General features: G+C 52.0%; 1 protein-coding gene across 5 annotated transcripts; it reads right to left on the reverse strand.

The window, feature by feature from the left end:
* Positions 1 to 1699: 1699 nt before the first annotated feature.
* Positions 1700 to 12603, reverse strand: ZNF444 (zinc finger protein 444). 5 transcript variants are annotated; one of them, XR_006730172.1, is made up of 5 exons: positions 12127 to 12602; positions 5701 to 6028; positions 4675 to 4783; positions 2171 to 3150; positions 1700 to 1712 (listed from the first exon to the last, which is right to left on the reverse strand). XR_006730172.1 is itself a non-coding variant. In XM_045532575.1 (5 exons), exons 3-5 carry the CDS (start codon positions 6004 to 6006, stop codon positions 2567 to 2569), a joined length of 999 nt encoding a protein of 332 aa, XP_045388531.1. In that variant the 5' UTR covers positions 6007 to 6028; positions 11187 to 11291; positions 12127 to 12603; the 3' UTR covers positions 1977 to 2566. The 5 variants fall into 5 exon arrangements, 3 of the variants coding, with proteins under 3 accessions (XP_045388531.1, XP_045388530.1, XP_045388528.1); XR_006730171.1 differs by lacking the exon at positions 1700 to 1712 and adding an exon at positions 1977 to 2061; XM_045532575.1 differs by lacking the exon at positions 1700 to 1712 and adding an exon at positions 11187 to 11291 and having other exon boundaries at positions 1977 to 3150; positions 12127 to 12603.
* Positions 12604 to 21249: the final 8646 nt, after the last annotated feature.

Consider the following 21249-nt stretch of genomic DNA (forward strand, 5'->3'; position numbering starts at 1 on the left):
GTGGGCTCACTGGGCCGTGCCATGTGCTCATGAGTTTTGACAAAGTACTGCCAGACTGTTCAGCCTGCATCAGTCTGGGTTCCGCCAGCAGGGCGTCCCAAAGCTTCCTACTGCCTATGTGGAGGGTATTTCTTTGTTTTGCAGGGACTCCCCTCCCCATCCAAGTCTTGGCAAAGGCACGGCCCACCATGCCCACCATCGGGTGTTGGACCAAAGCTCCCCCTGGCCTGGGGCTGGGAGGCGGGGAGCTCACATGAAGGCTTCTGATCTTCATCCTCCCAGGAATGTTCTTCCCCAGCTGCTCCAACACTGACCACAGCGGAGGCTCACCCGGACTTTCCACAGAACAGCCTGGCTGACTGTCTCTCCAGGGCTGGACGCAAGAAGTGTGTGTGTGAGCACACATGTGTGTTGCTGGGGTCCCCAAAGGGAAACAGGGCCCCAGAGAAGCTTTTCAGAAGAAAGGGATGGAGCCTGAACAGCCCAAAATGGCCGCTGTGCTGTTAGGAGCTGGACTAAGTACTCTCACTGCCTGTGGAGTTCAGATCTACCAACGTGGCCCAGGCAGCCCGCTCTGTCAGTGCCTCAGTTTCCTGATCTGCCCTGTAGGTCACAGGGCAATTTGGGGCACAATGATGGGACGACGGTGCCTGCCTCACTGGATGGTGATGAGGAATGAATGAGCTGACAGATTTAAGCATTTATAGGATCTGGCCCACGGTGCTCACTCCATGTCTGCTGTTACTATCAGAACCCGTCCTCAGACCCGGCCTGGCCCAGCGTCCCCAACCTCTCACTTCCCACGTTCCTCCCAGTCCCCTCCTGAGGACCTACAGCAGGTGACATTGCTTCTCCAAGCCTGCTTTCTCTGCTACACAGCGGGCATGGTCACAGGGACCTCCTAGTGCAGAAAGAGAATGCTGTGATAAAAAGGCCCTGAGCCAGGGTAAGCTCTTTATGTTCCGTTACCTTATGTTCCTAAAGGGGCATTATCAGCCTGGCTTTACAAGGACACTGAGGCCTAGCAGTTTGCCTCGAGTGCCTGCAGCTGTCACCTGTCTTCCTTAACACTGCCCGGCACCCAAACCCTTCCCTGCCCCTGAGGCTTGGAAGGTAGAGCCAGGCTCCAGCTGTAAATGCCGGACAGTCCAGCTGTTGCTTTCCCAGACTCCTTTGCAGCTAGCGCTTGGCCGTAACCTGGTTTTACCAGTCAGACACACCAGTTCTGGACTTTGGGCCAAGAGCTGAGGATGCAAAGAGGACAGCAGCAACTCGTGGTATGGTCAGACTCAGATCTCTCCTTTTCCACTTTCCAAAGCCACTGCACCTGGTAGAAGCTGGAGGTTTCCTACCTGGAGAGAAGGAACCAGGGTCTGAATTCTAGGACTCCATGTTGAACCAAGGATAGGGCAGAGACGGCACCCTAAAAAGACAGGCCTGGCCAAAGCCTGCACCCAACAGTGAGCCACCCCCGGGCCGCCCACACCCGACCCACAGCTGCCAGGATGCACCTTGCCCCCAGCTGGAGAACTCCTCTCTTGGCAAAATGGGCCACCAGAGAGACCTACTGACACTGATATTTGGGTTCCCCAATGAAATGGAGTGACCTAGCTAAAGTAACACCCTTAGCACAGGAGGTGGAGAACCACTATTATTACTCATGGATGTGGAAACTGACCTGCATAAAGGCACACGGCCAGGAAGGTGAGGGGCTGAGATGTAGACCCGAGTCCATTTGGTGCCTGGCCAGGTCCCTTCTTTGAGCCTCACTGTGCCTCTGGATGACACAGGCGGGGATGGCCCACTCCCACCCGAGCAACCCTGCGCTGCTTCCCAGGGCTGAGCCCAGACTCCCAGGGCCTCCCTCACACCTGGAGGGTCTGAGAGGGGGACAAGAAAGGGAACCCCAGAGCCCCTGTGCCCCAGATGCTCAGCCCTGGAGGGCAACCTTGTCAGACAGAGCCTCGGACTCGGTCTACACACTGGGTCAGTGACTTTATTACTCTCTGGATGCTGGTGAGTTGTCCCCAACGAGCAGGCATGTCTGTCAGTCTCATGTCTCTGGGTCACAGGGAGGCCAGGGAAACCCAGAGTTCACAGTCAGTCTCCAGCGTCAGAACCAGCGCACCTCCCCTCCCCTGACCCCACCTGCCCTGGGGGAGGGGTTCACCAGGACAAGATCTGTCATCCTCCCTTCATCAAGGGGGCCCAGGCCGCTGTCCTCACTGAGTTCCTCTTCTCTGTGCTGGGGCCCAGGGCCTCCATCTCAGCTCTCCAGGGAGGGGCTAAGGGGGAGAGGGAGGCTGGGCTGAGAGAGAGAGAGATAGAAAGAGCGAGGGGCGGGGGGAGAAGACCATCCGAAGGAGGCACCCTTCACAGGGTGGAGAGAGAGGAGGAACCAGGAAGGGAGAACAGGGAGGGTGCAGGTGAGACAAGGGACAGGACAGACTGAACCAGAGGCAGCAAGGGCAGCCAAGCTCAGACAAGAGGAAAAGAGGGGAGGGGCTGAGCGGGAGCAGAGAAAGCGCTGGAGGGAAGAGGGAGGGGTGGCCCCTGGTGCAGGCCACTATCCCAGGGGCCAGGGTGGGAAGGGCCCCCCACCCTCGGGGCCGGGCGCTGCCGGCGCCTGCACACTGGCACTGGCCGCCGCCCGGCCGTGGATGCGCTGGTGGCGCAGCACGTGCTCACGGCGCCCAAAGCCCTTGCCGCACTCCCAGCAGGCGAAAGGCCGTGCGCCAGAGTGCGTCTTGCGATGGCGCACGAGGTGCTCGCGCCAGTAGAAGGTCTTGCCACACTCGCAGCACGCGTGGGGCTTCTCGCGCGCAGGCAGTGGGCGCAGGGCAGGCCCGGGGCCGCCGGGGTGCGTGCCGCGGTGGCGCCGCAGGTGCTCCTTGCGCCGGAAGGCCTTGCCACACTCGGGGCAGGCGTGTGGCTTCTCGCCAGAATGGCTCTGCCGGTGGCGCAGCAGGTGGGCTGGCTTCAGAGATGTCTTGCCGCACTCTGGGCAGGAGGTCCCGCTCGGGGCTGCCAGGAAGGCAGGCAGGCCAGGAGCCAGTGGAGCCAATGGGGGACTGCCAGGCTCTTGCTTATAGGGGCGCACGGCCTGGGAGTCCCCCGACGCTGGCACCTCAGCCCCAGGGGCTGTGTCTCCTGCCGGGTAAAGGCGCAGAGTCAGGGCTGCATGAGGGAGGAGCTGGCGCAGCTGGGGAATGCTGGGGTCCTCTGTACCGAGCACAGCGCCTGATGCATAGTCAATGCCTAATGCATAATGGATGGATGATGGATGAATGATGGGATGATCGATGACAAATGATGAATGGATAATGGATGGATGATGGATTAATGGATGATTAATGGATGATGGATGGATGATAGATGAATGGATGATGGGTGGATGATAGATAAATGGACGATGGATGGATTATAGATGGATGAACAAATGGATGGATGATGGATGATGGATGGATGGATGGATGATGGATGGATGGATGATGGATGGATTGGGGGTGGGAATGGGTGAATGGGTGAAGAAAGGGGATATACAGATGACTGGTGGGGTGGAAGGGTAGATGGCTGGCTGGATGGCAGGCAAGTGGTGGAGGGACAGATAGGTGTGTAGGTGGTGTATGAGGCAGGAGGGGGTAGAGGGTGGGTAGGTGTCTGAGTGGGTGTCTGGGTAGACAAATGGGAAGTGGGTAAGTGGGGATGGCTAAGTTGGGTGGAGAACATTTCCTTTCTCCTGGCTTTCAATCTGTTCTGTGGAATTCCAGGGAGATAAGCCAACTTTGCTTTATCTGTTGAACTTCCTGAGCTCAGCTCAATCAATGTTCTCCCATCTGAAAGGCTGCAACTGATCTCCCAGCACTCAGCTCCACACCAGCTGCCACACTTCCTGCCTTCCTCTGCCTGTTCTGCCTTCTTTTTTAGAGATGTGCCATGGTGCTCCCCTCTCCCCTAGTGAGTGTGCTGGGATGGAGCCAGCTCCACCGCCAGCTCCAAGGGCGGGTATGGGTGCCAGGTATGGCCACTGGCACAAGAGTGCAGCACCCCCAGCCGAAGCAACTGGGCCAGGAAGAGCAAGTAACTCCGCTGGAGTCAATGAGAGCAATTCTGGGACATTCCTGCAACAGTGGGAGGCTGCCCCTTCACTGAGTATTGGGTGTAAACGCTCAGACTACCTAGGTAGAATCCTGGCTTTGTCAGCACCGGGCAAGTCCTTTCATTTTGCTGTGCCAGGGTTTCTGTAGCTACAGAATGTGATAGTAGTCTACGGCCATACCACCCTGAATGCGCCCGATCTCGTCTATCTCGGAAGCTAAGCAGGGTCGGGCCTGGTTAGTACTTGGATGGGAGAATGTGATAATAATGCCACGTCTCTAGGGTTGCTGTGGGGTTTCAATGAGCTGGTCGGGCAGTCCCTGGCTCACGGCCACAGGCGATACTCATCATGGGGCACTCACCACCCTGCAACTGACCTGCCCTCCTAACTCTGACACCACATGCCATGAGCTCCTTCAGGACAGGGAACGTCTATGTCAGCTATAGCCCTGGTGCCAGGGTCATTCACTAAACAAGAGAGTGAGAGCAGGTCATCGATCCCTGGCTCAGGTGAGAGACAAAAGTGCTTTGGTGCTGGAGACAGTAAGAACACGGGACAAGGGAGCAGCCGCTCACCTAGGGGAATCATCCCACTCTCTTCCTTTCCAACACCAACCCCAGAGCCTTCTGCTATATCCTGAGGTGCCCTCGTCGCTGAAGACTGTTCTGGGGAGGTCGCTGGTCCCTGAAATGAGAGATACCACATTCCAAATTGAGAAACCTGATACTGGTGTGTATTTCTCTCCCTGTTCCTCCCCACCACCTTGCACCAGTCATCAAATCCTATCATTTGCCCTGGGGGAAGCCAGCTGCCATGTTGGAGGCTCAAGCCCACCTATGCAGAGGCCACGCACAAGGAACTGCAGCCTCCTGCCCACCGCCAGGCAAGGGAGCCCTCTTGGAAGCAGTCAGCCTTCTGATGACAGCCCAGCCACACCACAGCTGTGACCTCGTGACAGACTCTGAGCCAGGCCCTCGCGTCTAAGCTGCTCCCAAACTCCTAACCCACAGAAACTTCTGAGATGATAGATGTTTACTGTCTCAAGTCCCTAAGCTTGGGATGGTTTGTCACGCACCAACTGGTAACTAATACACCGGCTTTAAATCTTACTTTAGCTTCTTCCTGCTCTTTGGATAAAGCGCAGACTCCTTAACAAAATGCAGAACATGTAAACTATTTTTAACTCTGCAAAAAAGAAAACTAAGTTCAGAAACAGAACTTTTCCCAGCTCAGACGGCAGGACAGCTGCTGAGCAGGGCGGCACCAGCCAGGAAGTTAAAGAAAAAGTTTCAGACTGACTCTGCTTTGGGGTTCTTCACACTACTGTCATCGTTCCTCAAGCCCATGCCTCCAAGAAGAGAAGATCGGAATTCTTCTGGTGCCAATGGATGAGTTGGCCTGTGAGTTATACACCTCAAACCCCTGTTCTCACATTTTACCTGTTTCAAATCCTTTTGGATGATTGGCCAGAGGTAACTGGTGTTGGGATCGAGGGCGTCCCGCGTGGGCTGGTCCCTACGAGCTTGTGCTAAAGCTTCCCCACCTGGGTGTGTCTCCGGTCACTCCCCTCACCCTCACCCCGACCCCGCCTGCCAGCTCACCCAGCGCTCCTCCAGCAGGGCCACGGCCTCCTCGCCGCTCTGGGGCCGCCGGCTGCACACCCAGGCCTGCGTGTCCGCGGGCAGCGCGTTCAGGAACTGCTCCAGCACCAGCAGCTCCAGCATCTGCTCCTTGGTGTGCACCTCGGGCCGCAGCCAGTCCCGGCACAGGGCGCGGAGCAGCCCCAGCGCCTCGCGCGGGCCCGGCGCGTCGCCCAGGTGGAAGCGGCGGAAACGGTGCCACGGCGAGTCCAGGGTCAGGCCCTCGGCCTGGGCCTCCTGCTTCACCGGCGGGGCCGCGGCCTCCATGGGGCCTTCGTGCGACGGCAGCCTGCGGAGGGAGTCGGGAGGCTGAGACGCCCGCGGGGCCTCGGTTTCTTCCCCGAGCAGACCCATGAGACCGGGGCTGAGGAAAGAGTGACTGTAGCTCCCCCTCCTGGACAGAACAGAGTCAAGTTCTGGGCCTGCCCCTCCCCGGGGACAGCCAGGCGCCTCTGTGCCTCAGGGTCCTGCAGCCTCAGGGTCCTGCAGCCTCGGGTGAGGACTCAACAAGAAAATACACAAGGGCTTACAATGCACCTGGCGCAGCGAGTTCCCACTGGCACGGTCTATATTAGACTTGTTCTGCCCTGACTATGGCCCAGGCCCTACAGCCCCTGCGGCAGACACGTTAGGGTGCTTACTCAAAAGCCACCCCCCAACCTCTTCTTCACTAACTGCTAAGACTGAACTGTGTCCTCCCAAAATTCAACTGCTGAAGCTCTTCCAGTGTGACCATCTTGGAGATGGCGACCGTAAGGAGGTAAAGTTAAACGGGTTCATAAGGGTGGGGGCCTAATGGAATAGGACTGTGGCCTTACAAGAAGAGGAAGAGACACCAGAGATCTCTTTCTCTGCCAACATGAGTGCACAGGGAGGAGGCAGTCTGCAACCAACCATGCTGGCACCCTGACCTCGGACTTCCAGCCTCCAGAATTAAACAACAGTCTGTTCAGGCTGCTATGACAAAGTACCACAGACTGGGTGGCTTACAAACAACAGGCATTCATTTCTCACAGTTCTAGTAGCTGAAACTCCAAGATCAAGGTGCCAGCACCGTCGGGTTGCAGATGGCCACCTCCTGTGTCCTCGCATGGCGGACAGCAGAGAGAGTGCCTCTTCTTATAAGGCCACTAATCCCACATGTGAAGGCTCCGCCCTCATGACCTCATCACCTGCCAAAGGCCCCACCTCCTAACACCATCACAATGGGGATGAACTGGAGGCGGAGGTCACAAACACTGAGTCCATAGCACAGCCAGAACATGCCACTACAATGATGGATCCCCACTCATGTTTGAGTGTTAGCGAATGTGGCAGACTGCCAAGAGTTCCCCAGCATCCATCTGTCCCTCTCCTTTTTGTGATACCTCCATGCCCCCAGGAAGCCACCTGCCCTCGTCTTTCTCCTTCCCCTTCCTGAAGGCGGGAACGCAGACTGGCCATGGCTTTGGCTGGGAAGATAATGGCTACAGCCTAGAGCAGTGGTCCTGACTCCCCAGGGGACATCTGGAAAAGTCTGGAGACATTGTCTGACTGTGAGGACAGCGGATGAGGGGGAGTGATGCTGTTGGCATCTAGTGGGTGGAGGCCAGGGATGCTGCTCAACACTCAACAAAGCACAGGACTTGCCCCCCACAGCAAAGAATGACCCAGCCCCGAATGTTAATAGTGCCAAGGTTGAGAAACCCTGGCCTAGAACAGTGGACCTGGGATGGCCTGGGGACCCCTGGAGTTTCTGTGACATCAGAACTGTTTTCATGATAAAACTAAGAGGTTATTTGCCTCTTCCACTCTCATCTTCTTGCGAGCACACAGTCGGGTTTTCTAGAGGCTATGTGGCCACAGGTTGAGTGCAGGAGGAGACACAAGACCCAGCTCTCTTCAGAGTCAGACATGGAAAAGATGTATAAAAAAATAATGCCATGTTTCTAATTTTTTGTTTTGAAAAACATGGTTATTTTTCATTTAAAAAATATTATGTATGTTAACATATGAAAAGTTTCTTATTGCTATTTTTAAATGCATTAATACTTTGAAATTTTCTCAGTATTAGTTTCTAATATGACACATATCAATAAATATAAGCCCCATAAATAAAAGCGCTTTAGGCTCTTCAATAATTTTTAAGGGTATAAAGGGGTTCTGATTTCTAAATGTTTGAGAACCACTGGCCTAGCAGCCTGTCTTTTAAAAATAAAATGTTATTAGCATTTGGCAACACCCATTTGCTTACACATAGTCCGTGGATGCTTTGGAGCTAACAAGGCACAGCTGCAACAGAGACCCAGTCACCTGCAAGGCTGCCCACGAGGCCAAAATATTTACTATCTGGCTCTTCACAGAAAAAATCTGTTGACACCTGACCTCACAGGCGGAGGAAGACCAGGACAGAAGGGACACCAATGACTCCATGGGGTTCAGGCACCAACCCATCCCAGAACAGCGCTGGACAGTTATGAGAAAAGAATAAGTTCTACCTTGTTAATATCTGAGGCACTGTATTTTGGGGTCTCTTTGTTACAGCAGCTTGGCCTGTATCATAGGACTCCAGGGAAGTCCCCCTGACCACAAGGCAGGGGGCTGGACACGTGATCTGGTTCTGGCCAGTGAGATCTAAGAGGAAGTCTGTGTTTGGACGATTTTTCTCCTGATACAAGGTAGGGTAATTAGGGCTCCCTCTGTCTGGAGCTCCTCCCTGTGGGGAGAAGGCACTGTGTGGACCCCACAGCCATGCAGTGACCATTAGAGGAAAGCCAAGAAAACCAACAATGTCTTACCTACAATGTCCATTAGACTCATAACAGAAAGGTCCACTCCCTGCTTTTGTTACATCAAAGAAACCTCTATAGATCTGGCCCTGTTACTGAGAGCACTGCTGGAGGATGGAGAGCCACTCCATACCTTTAGTGTCACAGTAACTCCGTGGATGTGTGATGCTCACAAAGGTGGAAGTTAACTGACTGCGTACTTGCTCATGACACCTCTTGGAATCCTCGCAGCTGCCCTTTTCCAGGAATGTTCTGCTGCCAACCCCATGTTGTGGCAGATAAAAGATCAAGAGAGAACATCTTTAAGCTCAAAAGTACAGGGTATGCAATGGACTGAACGGTTGCACACCCCCCAAATTCATGCGGAAATCCTCACCCCCAAGGTGATGGTATTAGGAGGTGGGGCCTTTGGGAGGTGACGAGGTCATGAGGGTGGAGCCTCATGAATGGGATGAGTGTCTTATAGAAGAGACCCCAGAGAGCTTTCTCACCACTTTCTACCATGTGAGGATACGACAAGAAGGAGCCCTTCTGCCGCACAGAAGTGAGCCCTCACCACCTCCCGACCACGCTGGCACCCTGATCTCAGACCTTCAGCCTCCAGAACCGTGAGAAGTCAAACGCTGTTCATAAGCCACCCAGATATTAGTCATAGCAGCCCAGACTAAGACAGGCTGTGGGGGCAGAGCTGAAACGGTCCCTTAGATAGTCTAACTGCAGAGCCTGTGCTCTTGACCACCACGTTGTTGACCACAGACGTCATCTCATCACTGGGATGGCCACCACAAGACCCCCAGGTGTCTCTCTGCTGCTACCATTCTAGCGTAAAATCACTCCACAGCAATCACAAAGATGTTTTTCTTCAACGTAAACCATATTATGTCACTTCTCTGCTCAATACCCTCCAACTGCTTCCTGTGATACTCAAAATAAAACCCAAACTCCTTACTATGGCCACAAGCCCATGCACTGTCTGGCACCTGCCCACCTTGCTCACCTCTTAGCCCTCTCTCCCTGGTTCTCTGGACTGCAGCCACACTGGCCCCTCTTTATCCTCTGAGACTTGAGGCCAGCTTCTCCTACCTCAGGGCCCTTGCACTTGCTGTTCCCTTCCCCTGGATGCCTTTTTCCCCTGATCTTTGCTCAGCTGGCTCCTTCTCATCATCAAGGTCCCGATGCAATTACCCCCTTGGGGAGCCTCCCCAGCCCACCTGTTCTAACGCTGCACCCACACCCCCTTCCTCCCAGCTGTTCTCTACCACGCACCCTTATTAATGTTCTTTTAGTATTTAAGAAGATCTGGAGTTACCTTAGGTGTGTGTCTTCCCCCATGAGAATTTAAGCTCCATGAGGGGAAGAGACCCATATTATTCCCAGCCCAGTGTCCTGGGTGGCACCCAAAGAAAGTTTATAGGATGCCCAATCCCATGAGGTTGGTATTATTACCCCATGTTGCAGATGGAGAAAGTGAAGGCATCTTGCCCAAAGTCACTGAACTAGTAAGTGGCAGAGCCTGAACTCACATGCCCATGTCTGTCTGGCTCCAGAACTAGCCTGCAGCGTCACCTCCCACCCACCCTTCAACTCTGGGATTGATTAACCTGGGAGCAGGCAGGAAGGGGCCAGAGTGAGTCTCAAAAGCTGCACAGAAGCCTGCTCTGCGGTGAAAAAGATCCCTCTGGAACTGGAGAGCAATTTGAGCCAGAGAGCAAGGCCACGGGCATCAAGCTGACCACGCTTGCAATCTTGGCAGGGAACACGGGTTCCCACATCCAAGGCTGTCCAGAAAGCGTGCTCTTTGGGGAAAGGACCCATTTGGACACTACTCTGGGTTCCTGAGGCCACCCAGCACAGGGCCTGCCCCCAAGAAAGCACATACTAAGTGATTAAATAAGGCCACTCCACCATGTAAATCCACCCCATTGTCCAATAGGTGCCCTGTGCTACCTGCACTCAAGCAGCTGTAACCCTGCATAGTATGATCCAGACCAGAGCCAGGAGCCCTGGAGCCAGGAGTCAGCCAACGAGTGGCATATATCTTACACTACCCCACCAAACCTTCCCAACAGCACTGTGAGTTGGGGGAGGTGGGTCCCACTTTACAGAAGGAGAAATAGACACTCAGAGAGTGAGAGAGCCAGGAATCAAACCCAGAGCCAACTCCAAAGCCCATGGCACCAGTACCTATCAGGCTGGATTAACATCATGGCTAAGACTCAGGCTCTAGAGCTTGGCTGCCTGGCTTCAACTTTTAGCTCTGCCACTCATCAGTTGTGTGACCTTGAACATGTGGCTTGCCCTCTCTGAGCTTAATTTCTCTACCTGTAAACCTGTCATATAGGACTAATAACAGCTCTGTCCCCTCAAGAGGGTGCTGGAAGCATGAGTTAGGAGTGGTGCAGCAAAGAGAAAGTGCTCAATGAAGCCTGGTTCATATACTCCACAGTTTGCCAACCTCGGCATTAATGATATTTGGGACTGGACAATTCCATGTTGTGGGGGGCCATCCTGTGCAATGTAAAATGTTAAGCAGCATCTCTGCCTCTTTCCACTAGATGCCAGCAGCACTTCCCCAGTTGTGACAACCAAAAATGTCTCCAGACATTGCCACATGGCCTCCAAGGGACAAAACCACCCCTGGTTGAGAGCCACTAGCCCACTGGACAAATATTTACTTACAGCCCAAAGGCTCTGGAGCAAATTCCACGTCTACCTCCTACCAGCTATGTGTCCTTGGACAAGGTACAACAGCACCTTTTATACACTGTATTTCCATTTCCTTGGCTGTAAAATGATATAAAGAAAACAAAAATGCTGAGAACAGTAGCTGGCTAGTGAGTAAACGCCAGCCAGTTAGCCTCATTTTGTCCCAGCTCACCGTGAGGTGCTAAGGGACACTACCGCGAACAAAACAGATTAAAATATAAGTATAAATTGGAATATGCATTACAATATAAAAGAAGGTAACTCCATCCTGACTGGGGTAGAGGTAGATGGTGGGCAGTTTCAGATGATAACAGCAAACGCAGTCTTTAAACACTTTACACATACTGACGAATTTAATCCCTTGCAACAAGCTCATAAAGGTAGGTGCTCTTAATCAAGAAAGAAATAAGCAAAACAGGACGACGATTGTTATCCTCGGGAATCTCACAACTCTATAAAAGTGCAACTGCGCTTGTGAAAACAGCGCTCCAAACGAGCCACCTGCACCGTACCCATGTTAGACAATAATAACCTTGCCCGAAGCCCCTTTCCCGCAAACCTTTTCGAAGGGGTCTGGTCCCGGAGCCCCCTGACTCCTTTGTAGGGTCCAGCTTCCCACCCAGCTTTCATCTCTCGCCCCACCCCCTGCTGGGGTCCCCTCCCCCTCCATACGCCCTCCCCCACCCCCTCCCTCGGTTTCTCCCGCGTTCACTACCTCGGGGATCCACGGCGCCCTCCCACTTCCCGACCCTCCCCCTCCCCCAGGCCCCCTCCCCTTTCACTCAGCCACCTTCTCATCCTCTCCCCCAAGTCCCCCATCCCTCCCGCCTCGGGCCCCGGCACCCTCTCCCCACAGCTGGTCCCTCCCTCGTACAACCGCCCCCCACCCCTCCCTCCTTTCCCCCCAGCTCACCTCACTCTTCCAGGCGAGGCCCCCCAAGCCCCCTCACTTTCTCGCACATGCGCACAAAGCTCACCGGGACTCCATGCCCCGGCAGGCTTTGCGCCAACTCACTCGTTCCCCCTTCCCCCAGCCCAACGCTTGGAGTCGCACATTCCGCCCGACAACCCCCCGCTCCCGGCCTCATCAGAAACTACACTTCCCAGAAAGCACCGCGGCAACAGCAGCTTCCCATTGGCCCTCGCGAGGCGATCGCATACACCCGTCCGTCCCCATATGGCGCTCCCGGCAGCGCTAAAACTACATTTCCCGAGATGCACCGAAGCGCGACCAGTGGCCCATTGGCCCTCTCGGGCGCAAGAGGCTCAGCCGGAGCAGTCAGGCTTCGAACTATGTTTCCCAGATTGCATGCGGTGCTTCCCAGGGCCCTGAGTGCGGGCCTTGGGCATGCGCAGACGTGCCGGGACGGGCCGAGAGACGGCGATGCCATGGCGGCGTTGTCGTGGAGACCGGAGGAGGCTGGGCACTGCCCGCACTTGGGAGGCGGGGCCTCCGGGACTCGAGAAGCGGGCAGGCCAGGAAGAGGAGGAGGAGGAGGAGGAGACTGGCCAGAGTTCTCCGCCAATCAGGAGTGCAGATAGGTCTCCTTGACAACGGGTCGCGTTTTTCGTTCTCCTACCCACTGGGGCAGAACTAAAGGTTGGTGCCAGGAATCTGGACGTGAGCAGGCGGCCCTCCGGTTCTAGGGTGAGCAGTGGCTCAGGAGGGGCCGATCTGGGACACCGGTTCGGTTCTGCCTGTGTGAACCTGGACCTGACACCGCCCTGTCTCTGGCCTTGGTTTCCCTTCCAGTGAACGGAGGGGAGAGAACCTTGAAGTGCCTATTGGCCAGGCTACTGCCCCATCCCGGGGCCTCAGTTTCTCCATCTCAGAAATGGGAAGAAATCCTAAGAGATGAGTTGAATCTCTGAATCCAGACAGTTACTGGCCTGATTATGGCTCATAATACAAGCCAAGTGTTCCAGGGTCCTACCCTAGCCCGCAGCGTGTTTCCTCCTCTGCACAGTAAGGGATAAGAGAATCCCCCCTCCCCTCCTCCACTTGCTGGACTCCACATCATAAAAAGGTTGGCAGTGGCTGGCACATAACAATTGTTCATTAAACGGAAGTTCTTGTTCTTACCAAATTCACAGATGTACAATAACTTTCCCCCAGATTTCACAAGTGATTAGTGGCTGACTCAGAACTTCCTGACTAACCTCCTCATGCTGGCCTAACCTGCCCTGGCCCACCTGTCTGCCCCCTCTCCCCTCCTTGCTTAATGTCTTCCAGTCACACTAGCCTCTTTTCTGCTCCTAGAACATGCTGATCTTGTTCCCACTTATATCCGATGGCCTACTTGACATCTCCACTTGGATTTCATAATAGGCATTTCCAACCTAATGAGGGCAGTAGAGAATTTTTCACTCCCTCCCGACCGTGCAAAGAAACTTGTTTCTTCCCACTACTCTGCCATCTTAGAAAGTCCATCATTCACCTAAATGTTCAGGCCCAAAATGGAGAGGTGCCCTTTGATTCTCCTTTTTCATCACTCCCCACATGCAATCTATCAGCAAGTCTTGTTTGCTCTGCCTTCAAAATAGAGTCAGAATTTGTCCACTGCGCTCTTGTCTGCTGCTACTACCTGGTCTAAGTCCCCCTGGCCTCTCTGGACATTGTCCTGCTTCCACTGTGGCCTCCTCCCACCCCTGCCCCTCAGTCCCTGCTCCACTCAGCAGCCAGGAGGACCTTATTTTTTTATTGTGGTTATATATATATATACATATATATACGTGTATATATATATATAAACATAAAATTTGCCATTTTAATCATTTTTAAGGTTTTAAGTGTACAGTTCAGTAGCATGAAGTACATTCACATTATTGTGTAACCATCACCACCATCCATCTCCAGAACTCTTCATCTTCCCAAACTGAAACTCTGTACCCATTGAACAAAAACTCCCCATTCCTCCCTCTCCTGAGTCCCTGGCAACCACCATTCTATTTTCTGTTCTGTGATTTTGACTACATAAATACCTCATATGAGTGGAATCATACAGTATTTGTCCCTTTGTGACTGGCTTGTTTCATTTAGCATAATGTCCTCAAGCTTCATTCATGTTGTAGCATGTGTCAGAATTTCCTTCTTTTCTAAGACTGGATAGTGTTCCACAGCATGTGTAGACCACATTTTGTTTATCCATTCATCAGAGGAATCTTTTTAAAAACTTAAATACGGTCATGTCACTCTTGCTTTAAACCCTCCAGTGCAAACACTTGACCGTGGCCTGCACAGTCCTACATGATCTGTCTTCAAACCCAGAGTGCCTCTAGCTTATATAGTCCTTTGTGCGTCTTGGACAAGGGCACCCTCAGGGGCACTGCAGACTTGTGCCGGGGCATGGAGCTTGGCAAGCAGATGGGGAGGAACATTTCAGCCACCACTTCCTGCTTGGCCAGGTGCCCACAGGGAGTACACAAGGCTCACACAGGCCTTCGGCCCAGCACCACTTTCCCTCTTGATAACCGTGCCGCAACACATTGCCCACCTTTAAGTTCCTCTAATGCAGTGGTTCTCAAAGTCCGATCCCCAGACCACCTGTACAGCACCACCTGGAAACTTACTAGAAATGCAAATTCTTGGCCCCTACCTGGGACCCCCTGCATCTGAAACTCTGGCAGTGGCCTAGCAATTTTTTTAATGAGCCCTCCAGGGGATACTGATGCACGCTCATGTGCATCCATGCATCCTGCCTGCACACTAGAATAGTCATAGGGTTCCTGTGAGGATTCATGAGTTAATACATGCAAAGCATTCAGAACACTGCCTGGCTGAGAGTAAGTATTCAGTAAACATTAGCTATTTTTACTTACCCTTCAGTTGAATAACTAATAAAAAAAAAGTCCAACCCAGGTGCAAAATTGAATATTCCCTTCTCCCCTCAACATACATGTAACAAAACAGTTTATTTTACAACAATATTGTCTACTCATCATTTGTTCAATTCATATGCATTGGGGACCTGTTATGAGACAGATATTGTGTGTGCACAAAGGCTACAGGGGTAGACGGGGCAAACTGAATCCATACATATCACCTTGATGATGTGTGCCGTGTCTGCACACCACCCTTCAGGACAGGGCCTAATAACATGCACCATGAATATTGCTAAGGAATGGAACGAAGGAACGACTTTCTGGAATGTCCTTCCTCCACTACTTTGCCTGGTAACACTGTATATATGCATTGTAATATAACCCCCGGAGATCAGTTCAGATATCACTTCCCCCAGGAAGCCTTCCCAGACCACCCTCACCCCAGTAAGTCTGGACCAAGTGCCTCATCGGAGCTTCCACAGAGCCCCCACAGAGCCCCCTCTTTCTTTATCTTGTGCTCTATTTTTTTGTAACTGCTCCACCCACCACCTGGTGAGCAACTCAATCATATGAAGACCAACTCTGACTGGTGGCCTGCCATACCCCAGCTCCCAGCTCAGGGCCTGCCTGTGAATGAGTAAATAAGAGTTGAAAGAAAGAGGTTCTTACCCTACTTCCCAGGCCTGAGGGTGAGAATTCCTTTGGCAGCAAATTTAGCTCATACCTTCCTAAAGCTTCTTGGCTCCTTTGTAGCAGTGCTGTAATTATTACTCCAAATAATAATTAACGTTCTCTTTGTATGGTGCTTTGAAGCATTGGGATCCCTCAGGGCAGGGATGGGCTTTGGTGCATCTCTGGGTCTCCAGGCCCTGGTGCCCTGGAGGCTCAGCTTCTGTTTATTGGATAAACGGAGGAAAATGGAGGATGGATGAGCGCGTAAGCGTGGGAGGGAAAGAATGAGCAGAAGGAGCAAGTGTCACGTCAGTGTCAACCTGTGCCCCACAGTGGGGACTCCTGGGGGGGCTGGATTTGAACATGAGTCATCTTTGGGTTCCCAGCCCCTATGAAATGTTTGAAAGTGGATCATTAAATTAATGAATGAATTGCTTAATGATGGGATCACACTCTCCCTTGGGAGGTGGCAGAGCAGATCAAAGCATCAGCCTATTTTACAGTTGGGATTACTGAGGCAAGTGCACTTTCCCCAAGTGACGCAGCAAGAGAGAGGCAGAGGTAGGACCAGACCCAGGTTTTATGGCCGGCAGCAGATGTGAGCCTTATCTCACAGATGGGGAAATCAAGGCTCAGGGAAGGCATCCTGAGGCCCCAGCCCAGCTCCCGCAGCAGGTTTTCCACTGGCCAGGATAGCTATTGTCTTCCTCAGATGCCCAGGGAATGAGCAGGGCCTACAGCAGGAGGGCGTCAAGCCATCTCACCCTCACTGACAAGGCAGAGGATTCCTTGGAAAGTTCTTCCCAATTGTATCCTGCAGTGCCTGGCCAAAGTAAATGCAGTTCCTCAGAGGTGGATCCTGTGGCTTCCATCCCACTCCCATGCCTGCTCTTCTTCTCTCTGGAGAGGTTGAGAATTGAAACTGCATTGCCCAGACCTCCTGACAGAGTTCTGGGGGTGAATTGGGTTTTGCTAATTACGTGCACTCGGGTAAGATGTGGAAAGCTGACCAAGACCACAAGAACTACCTGCAGTCAAACAAAGGCAGGTTATTTAACTGTTGCATGAAGGGAGGCACATCCCAGGGGAGGTTGGTGCAGGGAGTCAGAAGACGCTTTTTAGAGCCTTTAGGCTTGAGGAGATGGCTCTATAGGGGATGTGGGAAGTGGGGACCAGTTCCACTGAATGCAAGAAGTAGGGATAGTACAAGGATTGGATTTCTTCATAGTTTCTGTCCTGGAGGCAGGAAGATTAGCCAGGGTCGGGCTGTCAGTGGCAAGCAGCAGTACAGAATGGGGGTGCTGGTCAGGAGAAGGCTGTTAATTTTTGCTGTGGTGCTGGGTCTGTGTCTTGTATAGAACCTCATTCTTGCTACATTGGAATGTGACCTGGTTGTCATTTCCTCAGTTTTCCTGCCCGCGTCAGGCTGTTTCTCCTGGCAAGAAAAAACACAGAATGTGAGGTTTCTCTGCAGCAGTGGGCCAGAACCCATTCTCCGGCTTCCCCGGGTGGTGTGAGGCAGCTTCGGTGGATGGCAGCTTTGGGCCTTGGATCACAGCTTTGGGGGTATGTTCTGGAACTCAGAGAGAGCTACACGAGAGGCCCTCAAAAGTGGGTGGTTCCTTGGTGGGACCATCCTGTGGGGCTCTGAGTCATCTCAGGAGGCTCAGCCCTTTCAACAATTTTGTGAGCACTTAATTCCCTGTACTAAATCCCTCAGTAGATAAAATACCTAGGGTGTTGTCTGTGTGCCTGTGTCCTCCACTGAACCCAGACTGGACACTTCTCCATCCTCCTTTAGGTGATCATAACAAGGGTAATAACTACTCATATCTACTGAAGGCTTCCTATGTGCTAGAGTTGGGTTCAGTGGCTCCATGTATTTCATTTAATACTGGCCACAGCCCTGTGAGGTTGTTACCCTAAAAGGGTGAGAGAGTGAGGGGGCACATTATCCAAAGAGTTATCAGCCAGATCACTGCCAGAGATGAAGTTACTACAGCACGAAAAAATCCACTGGTGGCACCCACAGAGTGCAAACGCCCCTCTTTATGGCTATGCCATGGAAGTCAAATATGGGAAGTCGTACAGATCAACACATGATCCATGTTTTGATTTTTCTAAGAATCAGGGCCTGTGTTCATAGTGGCAATCATTGCCTACATTTTGTTAAATATAGAAGAAAATAAACTTAGAGTCGACTCTTATTGTTTGCAGTAGTTATATTCTATAAAGTCACTGCTCCCAGGGGAGATTCAGGGTTAGGTTCCTGTGAGCCTCTGATCACATTTCATCAAGCCATCAATACATAGCCCTGTTTTGTGTGTGTTTTTGTTTAAAGACACGTTATTTAATACATATTGTTGATTCATTAACATTGAACCCACAGCCAACAGTGCTGTAACTCATGACTAAATGAGGCTTATCTAAAACCTGTGTTCTCTCCTTAAGGCACATCGCAGCCTGCTTGCTTAGGAACACTAGACAGCACTTCAACATTACACTCCGGGGCCATTTTAAACAGCAAAATCAGCAATAAAAAGCATAAACAATGTGAAAAATGTGGCACTAAATAAACTGTAAAAAGGATACTTGTTTGTGGGATGAGAGCTGAAACAGAAGGCAGGGTCGCCTTGTTCACCCTCAGCTGGGAATGTGTGCAAGGCAGGGAGGGGAGGGACTCATTTTTTTCCACTGCTCTGTGAATGTCTGTGAATGACCAGGAAAACATCAAAAGAACTGTGAGGGCCGGGCGCGGTGGCTCACGCCTGTAATCCTAGCACTCTGGGAGGCCGAGGAGGGAGGATCACTCGAGGTCAGGAGTTTGAGACCAGCCTGAGCAAGAGCGAGACCCCGTCTCTACTAAAAATAGAAAGAAATTATCTGGCCAACTAAAAAAATATATATAGAAAAAATTAGCTGGGCATGGTGGCACATGCCTGTAGTCCCAGCTACTCGGGAGGCTGAGGCAGTAGGATCGATTAAGCCCAGGAGTCTGAGGTTGCTGTGAGCTAGGCTGATGCCACGGCACTCACTCTAGCCTGGGCAACAAAGCGAGACTGTCTCAAAAAAAAAAAAAAAAAACAACTAAACGAGGCAAGCAGAGTGGAGCCGAGGTGAGAGACCAAGGCCTCGTGACACTCAGCTCCTGGACCACACGGCCCACACCTGAAGGTGTCCAGGCCTAGTTTTGGATGTGTTTTGTTTGTTTTTGGCTACCCAAGACAATAAAATTCTCCTCCCCGCCCCCTTTCTCTCTTTTACCTTATGGCTGTTTAAACTGCATTTCTGTCTCATGCCACCTGAGCCCTAACTGTTACAGTCTTACTAGTCTGTGATTAAATTCCTAGAGCTTGGAATCCTTGAGATTTGTGAAGATTGCATGGCGTGGCCCAACACCTGGATCACAGAATTCTATAATGTTCGGGCCACAGGGGGCCTAGAGAAAGCCTCAAGCAACGACTGGAGTTTCAGAGGTGGATGCACCTTGGTTGGAGTCAGCTCTGCCGGCGGCGCTCGCTGGGGGTTCTGTACAAGATGAGTCATTCTTGTAATGGGGATGGCACGGGCAGGTAGTGGGCGGGCAGGGAAGTCCCCTCAGCTGGCCGAGTCGGGAAGGATGAGTGGGAACGAGCAAGATGAACGCGACAGGGTGCGGGGGCAGTGGCATCTTGAGCAGACACCCCACGGTGGAGAGATGGCAGCACATCTGGGGAACCATCCAGTAGTTTTCAACTATAGTCTCCTATAGCCTCAAGGGGGTGTGTGGGGGGAAGGGGAGGTTCTGAGATTTGAGCCTGGAGAAGGGGGCGGGAGCCACACAACTTCATTTTGAGGATGATGGAGAGCCACGGGAGGGTTTTGAGCTACAGACGGTAGAAGGAGTTAGAAAACTCCTTCTAAACCTGGGGGAGAGACCAAAGGCAGGAGGGCAGGGCAGTGTCTGGGGCAGTGGTCCTGGAGCTGGGGAGAGGCTCAGTCAGCTGCGCTCAAATCCCAGCCCCACCCCTTACTGTGTGGCCTTGAGTATGTCATTCAACTGCTCTTAGTCTCAGTTTTCTTGTCTGACACTCAGGCAAGAGGCTCCCCCGTCCCCTGCCCCACCTCCTTCAAGCAACATTGTAGGTTTGAAAATCTTTGAACGCTTGAAAGTTGTAGGTGTTTCCATTAGTACGGAGCTTCTCCAATTTGGGCGAATGGTGGAATGACTACTAGAATGGCTTTTGGTGTCAGACAAAACTTAGAATTAACAAGACAGCCATGTGGCTTTGGGTACTTAAGCTTCCTTTTCCAATCACCAGCTTCCTCCTACATGAAACAGGGACAAAAATAATATTTCCTATCCGTATTAATTGCAATACACTCAGCCACAAGTACTGGAAAACTCAGCTCCAACTTGCTCAAACTCAAGGTAAGATTTATCAGCTATGGCCAGTAGGAAAGTCCCAAGATAGGGACAGCTTCAGGGTTGATTTGATTCAGTCACTCAAAAATATCACCCAGAGCCTGTCTTCTTTCATACTTTCCTTGCTGCTCTCCGTCGTGTGGGCTCAGTCCTCAGGCTGTTACTGTTTGTAGTGGCAAAATGACTGCCACCATTCCAAGCATCACATCCCATATCCCACTATCTAGAAGGAGAGACAGGATGAGCGTATTTTATAGGATCCCACTCAAAACACTTCTTTATCACATTGACATGAATCGGGTCACCTGCTAGCCAGAGATGGGATCATGGGATGGGATTTCAGTTGGTCCTGAGGCAGGGGTGGAATTGTCCCCCTCCCTCTCATATCCCCAACCCCCAGCACTTGGCCTGCACAAAGTAGGCGTGGAAATCTGGGGAAACAGGTGAAGAAAAGTGGACGTTATAGGAGACATCCACAGGGTCCTCCATATAGGGTTGGCAGATTTAGCAAATATTATAAGATATTCAGTTATATTGTATTTCAAATAAAATAACAGATAATTCTTTTTTTGGATAAGTATTGGGACATACTAATTTTCACACTAAAAAGTTACTCATCATTGGTCTGGAGTTCAAATTTAACTGGGTGTCCTGGAATCTACCTGGCACCAAGTCTTCTCAAACATGTGGGTAAGAATCCCTTGAGGATTGGGTTATAAAGCAGATTGTGCCTCAGTAGGTCTGGAGTGGGGCCTGGGATTCTGCTTTTCTCACGGGCTCGTGGGTCATGCCAGTGCTGTGTGCTTGGGGCCCATGCTCCTTCATGAGAACAGATGAAGATTAAGCATGTTCATCAAAGCAAAGCACTCAGCATTGTGTCCAGCCCATGATGAAAACACAAGGAGTGGTTGCTAAGTGTCATGCTAATGATGATAATTTGAAAAGTGTGATTATGTGTGTGTTTCTCTGTGTATCGGAGTCTTCTAAGCAATTGTATGCGAACAGCTGCACACTTTCCATCTCCAATCTGCCAACTGCAGCTGTTTCTGTCTCTCTTGTAAAACGATATCCTCAGGAGGAAGTGTAGGGGGTTATAAAGGGCTCTGCAGCGGGAGCTGTCCCTTGGGCCCTGCACCG

This window comes from Lemur catta, chromosome 19 (assembly GCF_020740605.2).
Source record: "Lemur catta isolate mLemCat1 chromosome 19, mLemCat1.pri, whole genome shotgun sequence".
In the NCBI taxonomy this organism is placed as follows: domain Eukaryota; kingdom Metazoa; phylum Chordata; class Mammalia; order Primates; family Lemuridae; genus Lemur; species Lemur catta.

Excerpts from the sequence above, each read along its gene's own strand:
- ZNF444 (XM_045532575.1), bottom strand. The coding sequence starts at position 6,006 with ATGGAGGCCGCGGCCCCGCCGGTGAAGCAGGAGGCCCAGGCCGAGGGC. Across the intron at positions 4,784-5,700 it reads CCCTGCTGGAGGAGCGCTGG|GGACCAGCGACCTCCCCAGA; the intron begins GTGAGCTGGCAG and ends CTCTCATTTCAG. Across the intron at positions 3,151-4,674 it reads GAGTGGGATGATTCCCCTAG|GAGACACAGCCCCTGGGGCT; the intron begins GTGAGCGGCTGC and ends TTTACCCGGCAG.